The 5,000-nt window shown below is 49.7% G+C and overlaps 3 protein-coding genes across 3 annotated transcripts in view; 1 reads left to right on the top strand and 2 right to left on the bottom strand.

Annotated features, from left to right (window-relative positions):
• The window catches only part of CNC05520 (expressed protein), a 1,830-nt gene extending 306 nt beyond the window's left edge, over positions 1–1,524 (bottom strand). The window contains exons 1-7 of the mRNA XM_569754.2: positions 1,205–1,524; positions 952–1,144; positions 802–890; positions 688–746; positions 535–630; positions 364–483; positions 1–306 (exon numbers count right to left, since the gene is read on the bottom strand). The exon at positions 1–306 is cut by the window's left edge and continues 306 nt beyond it. Coding sequence (XP_569754.1) covers positions 1–306; positions 364–483; positions 535–630; positions 688–746; positions 802–890; positions 952–1,144; positions 1,205–1,271 — 930 coding nt within the window. The 5' untranslated portion in view covers positions 1,272–1,524. The remainder of the gene's footprint in view (positions 307–363; positions 484–534; positions 631–687; positions 747–801; positions 891–951; positions 1,145–1,204) is intronic.
• A 206-nt stretch (positions 1,525–1,730) lies between these two features.
• Positions 1,731–3,738, bottom strand: CNC05510 (hypothetical protein). The gene is made up of 12 exons (XM_024656852.1): positions 3,519–3,738; positions 3,343–3,447; positions 3,219–3,284; positions 3,155–3,167; positions 3,051–3,069; positions 2,973–3,000; positions 2,827–2,915; positions 2,699–2,767; positions 2,552–2,638; positions 2,408–2,491; positions 2,277–2,351; positions 1,731–2,212 (listed from the first exon to the last, which is right to left on the bottom strand). Exons 1-12 carry the CDS (start codon positions 3,568–3,570, stop codon positions 2,180–2,182), a joined length of 720 nt encoding a protein of 239 aa, XP_024512468.1. The 5' UTR covers positions 3,571–3,738; the 3' UTR covers positions 1,731–2,179.
• Positions 3,739–3,793: 55 nt separating this feature from the next.
• Positions 3,794–5,000, top strand: part of CNC05500 (conserved hypothetical protein) — a 5,365-nt gene continuing 4,158 nt past the window's right edge. Inside the window, exons 1-2 of the mRNA XM_024656851.1 lie at positions 3,794–4,287; positions 4,529–5,000. The exon at positions 4,529–5,000 is cut by the window's right edge and continues 470 nt beyond it. Of these exons, the coding sequence (XP_024512467.1) occupies positions 3,802–4,287; positions 4,529–5,000 (958 nt within the window). The 5' untranslated portion in view covers positions 3,794–3,801. The remainder of the gene's footprint in view (positions 4,288–4,528) is intronic.

Genomic DNA, 5,000 nt, shown 5'->3' with positions numbered 1-5,000 from the left:
ACCTCTGTTCCTCGCCAACATGTTCTCTCGCATGACCGTCTCCTTATCTTGCCATCGCTCTGGGTAGATAGCAAATGCACGTCGACCAGTAAAGTCATGTCCTTCTCCGTGCCTCTCCTGCCATTGTGCCAGACGTCGCATGTATCGCGGGGAGGATTTACCTGCGGGCCAAAGGTCGGCAGCAATGGTGAGGAAGTAGAACGTGAGGACAAAAGCGACCGCCCATTCGAACGCAGCGGCTGCCGATGTAATGTTATTACATGTATTGGCAGAGTGACCGCTTGTCGCAGAAGAGTTTCCCTGACACTGAGTTCCAAGGTTGGCAAAGTATACTCATATGAAAAGACCTTTTTTTCAACTCACGATACCGTAGGTAATACCGAAGCAAATAGCAAGAACAATGGCGAACAAAACGATGATGAGCTTCAAGATGGAATTTCGCTTCAGCGATTTGCGGTCTGGGTGCTCTTTGTGCAAAGACCACTGCAATAGAAGATCAGCGGCAAATCACTATTAAAGAAAGAATGGACTCGCAATCTCAGCAGATTGGAAAACAGCAGAAATTGCAACGCCGACGATAAAGACAATTGTCATTGTCCAGTGTCCAGTTCCATGGGTAAAAGCGTTGAACTGATTGATTGGGGAATCAGCTTTTATATGAGCTGTCTTTCCAAAGAGCGCACTCACGCAAGATAAAAGGATAAGTCCGACGCAACCCACGATACACCAAAAGATGGCGAGCCAATCTGTTGCAAACGATGTCAGCATCCTTTTCCGCACTTCATCGTAAAAGATACTAACCGAAAACAAGTTCCCTTCTCCTGATATTTGTGGGCAATCGGTCCACATGCCTTAACCATCTCTCCGCGAACATGGATATAATGTAGAATCTTCATCATGTCGCGTCAGCCACACATCTAAAGCGTTTCCATCAAATCACGATCAACTTACGCGGCTACAGTACAGCAGATCGCAATGAACAACGCCTGGTGCGTAGCACCGACATTACTAATAAACACGACGCTAGCCTCATTGCTCCTATACCTCGGTTTACCAGCCACTACCCAAAGACCCAATAGAGCGAGAATGCCGCCCAACCACGTGAGGGCAGCGGCGATGGGGAAAAGGACGTAGGGGCCAAAGACTGCGTGGGCAATGGCTTTTATCAGTTGTGACAACGGAAAAAGGCAGAGGAAAAACGTACAGAAGTGGGAGGTGAGAGTACGGGTATTGAGCCATAATGGCAGGCGTTTTCCATCTGCTCCTCTCATCGCGTTATTTTTCTATGTCTCGGAAGTCGGGTCTACGGAGCTCGTCCGCCTACGATTTAGTATACACAAAATAAGGTGGTAATGGTGTATCAAAAAGACTTCTAGTTGTTGGGAGGGGGGCGAGAGGTATCCGGGGGCCACAAACAATGACAGTTCGAACCTTTTTACAATGAACCATTGGCGGTGCTCGATGGCTGTTTTTACAAAACTGCGCTACAGGTTCGATAATTAATGACGACTTTGCATGCTTGGCCTGAAAAAAAGGCCGAAAAAACAAAGTATACTCGATGAAGTCAACGAACACCGGATAAAACTGGAAGTCCAGATGTCGCAGGCCCCTTTCGGCTAAGCGACGTCATCGCAGCTTCAGTGGATTAAAATTGATTTTCCTTCCTCGGGCGAATTTAAGTTGAGAGACGAAGAGCAGCAGGTGAAGCTGCCGGGGCCCACCATGCTACCCGTTTTCGCTTTTCAGTCCTTTTTTTCGGCAACCGAGCGGCATGCTGTGATTCTTTTAAAAGTTTTGGGAGAGGCACACCCTTGACTCAGCGGCCTCCGCTTTTTGCTCATTTGTCTTCTCCACCTTTTTTCAGGGTAGAGGTGCAGGTGAAGGTGGAGAAGGTCGCAGTATTTAATTAACTGCATGTTTTTATATCCCCCTTCATCTTCCATCATCCAAACTGGACTGCACTTGTACTTATACATACTTTCGATCACGCATAATAACCCAAGCAGCATTTCAGTAGCTCCACTCATTATCCCATACACCATGTTGTATCTTCCACGCCCCCAACTTCCAATGCACACGCATCACCCCACCACCAAAACTACGCTATTGCGAAGTCGATCCTTTCGCAGCCTCATTCACTTTCACCATAGTAGTCACCCAGCTGCTCATCAACCATCCATTAAGCTTCAGTCTTCTTGGGACGTCCTCGGCCCTTTAAATCGTATCAGCACAGTTTCGCCCAGTCTGAAAGTAGTAAATGACATAGGGATACTTACCCGCTTAGGCTTTTCCTCGGGTTTTTCCTCAACGTTGTCCGATGGTTCTGCTTTCTCCGCCTCCTTAACAGCAGCCTGTCAAGAAATCAGCACTTCCCTCTAGTATTTGCAAATTTGTGTTCCATTCTTACCTTCCTCTTCTTCTTGGGACCCTCCTCAGCAGCGGGCTCTTCGTGTTCCTCGGGCTCTTTCTTCTTAGCCTGCTTGACGGGAGCCTATGATTAATAATTCAACCCTTTGTTCAAGTCGAATCGATTCAGATCATCAGTTCTCACCTTACGTTTCTTCTTAGGTGAGGCTTCGACCTCGTTCTCGTCCTCGTGTTTTGGCTCATTCTTGGCCTTGCTCTCCTTCGCAGGAGCCTAGTACGAAAAATTATCAATCGTCAGTTTGAAAAGGTGGGCCATAGAGGGAGAAGATACCTTTTGCTTCTTGGGAGCCTCGGGGGAGCCTTCGTCCTCGTTAGCTTCGGCCTTAGCCTTCTTAGTGCCCTATTACGGAGATGAACATGCGCCCTTTCGTTTTGTGGTGGAGTAAATAACAAACGCACCTTCTTCTTGGTTGCAGGCTTCTCATCCTCTGGCTCGTTCTCCTCTACCTTTTCAACCCTGGCAGTTTCAGGGACATCCTCTTCCTTGACTGAAACCAGAAAGTGTCAGACGCGCATATCTATTGCTATTGCTGATGGATACGTACCGTGGCCCTCGTTCCATGCGTCGGTGACCTGCAGGGTGCGTAAGTAACGGAACCTCAATATATTTGAATGAGACACACCTTTTGTTGGTATTCTTCACTGTCGACGGATGTCGCGTAAGCCATGAATCTCTTAACCTTCTCCTTCTCGCCACTCAACGCCCTTCCCCCTATAGAGGACTTACGGAATTTCCTCGACTACAAATCGCATCAGCACCCATTTTATCTGGTAGATCGCGTCAAACTTACAGCCATCGATTTCAGAAGGCTTTTCGAAATCTTCCTTCCAGTGTTTAATGACTTCAGGGGTGGTACCTACATCACATCAGCCTCTATATCCAGACAACCATCCCGGAATGAGAGGTGTACATACAGCCCCAGTGGCGCCATTTGAAGCCTCCATTACCCCTGATCTCTACCCAAACACCAAGACGAAGCTCGCCCTTGCCAATTTTGGTACCATTACAAGGTTTTCTTCCTGTATATCAAAAGAAGTCAGACGAAAGTATTGGTATTGACTGCCGGACAAGGTGTGGGAAGATGACGAACCGTTGCAGCCTGCGCGACCGGTGTGGGCAAGTTCTACTCGGTAAGCTGGCATCTTTCTATCGTTGAATTAGGAATTTGGATGGATGGTAAATGAAGATACATCCTGAGAGTCTTCCTTTTGAATTCGTTGCTGCTCCCAGCTCTTGTTGCTCGTGACACAACAACAACCAAATCGAAGTGCGGAAGACATCTGACGCGTCATTAACCTTTTTGTGGCTTTACGTAAATGATAGCAGCCCATCGGTGATGGCCGTGATGTCCTCCTCGGGCGGGTGCGTGACGGATGAGGGTGATCTGCTCTGCCGTCTTGGGAAGTGAATGCGATCTCAGTACGGCACTCGGGACGGCAACGCATATATCGCAGCTCGACCACACGTTTAGATCGATAGCTCACACCTTTAAAGACTTTAGCAAAGCATGTCTGCAAGTCGCAGGTCTTGCACATCTTCCAGCGTCCAAGAAGAGCACGAGTAAACGCAATCGACCACCACAATCACACCTATTATCTATCGTAATGTCAACCCCCACTCGCTCTCGCAGTCAAAGCCTCAACGACGACTCTTCTTCTCCCTCCTCCCCTACACCGACTATTCGCAATACTACACCTGCCCGGCCGCCCACCGCCTCGCAGGTTTTCGCCGCCGCGGTGGCCGCTTCCCCTGGACCCGCCCCTGGACGCGCGGCAAGTCAGCCAGGAATGGATAGAAGACAAAGTGGGCAGCAGCAGCAGCAAGAGCTCGGAAAGGGACGTCCTGGAAGAGATGATCCGGTAAGTGAAGGTGGCCAAGGGGTTGTCGCGTGAATGGTACCACGATGTTTCGGAATTTGGAGCAGGAACGTGTGTTTGCGCACAGACGCCGCCGGGTAGACGCACTTCTGATCGATTTCCGTTTGTGATCCATCATTCTGTATTTCAGATGGCGTAATCCTCCTTGCTATTCCTTTCTCCACCTTCGTCTCCGTCATCTCGATAAAGGGCGCCGCTGACGATCACCATGACTTCACCACAGCGCACAGCGGCCACACCCAGTCAACTCCGAGGCAACTACTCTCCAGCACGTGCCTCTATATCCTCCACAGAGGATGAAGACTACCTAAAGCCAAACTCTCCACCGCGGACGGCTGTTCCAGGGAACACCACCTTTGAATCCACTCCTAGAGGCTGGGGCGGTGGCAGTAGTCGTGGTGTACCGCAGACAGCTTTTGGAAGCAGTTTTGGCTCCCCAACTGCATTCTTCAGTCAGCCCGCGCGAGAAGCATCTAGCGGAGGAACACATCGCGTAGGCCGCGGTGCCCGGTTCGCCAATTCTCGGGACCCATCGCAAACCGTTACTAATCCGGGCGGCTCATCTTCTCGTTCGGCTTCTCGAGCCCGTCCGCCTTTGCAGCACCACCACAGCATCTTGAGGGATTCTCCCAACTTGGATGATGATGAACTGCAAGACCGAGGGGCTGAACTTATCAAACAGCGGCAGAGAGAAA

The sequence above is a fragment of the Cryptococcus neoformans genome (assembly GCF_000091045.1).
Source record: "Cryptococcus neoformans var. neoformans JEC21 chromosome 3 sequence".
Classification (NCBI taxonomy): domain Eukaryota; kingdom Fungi; phylum Basidiomycota; class Tremellomycetes; order Tremellales; family Cryptococcaceae; genus Cryptococcus; species Cryptococcus deneoformans.
The sequence above is the reverse complement of the archived record's forward strand: the minus strand, read 5'-3'. Positions and strand labels throughout refer to the sequence as shown.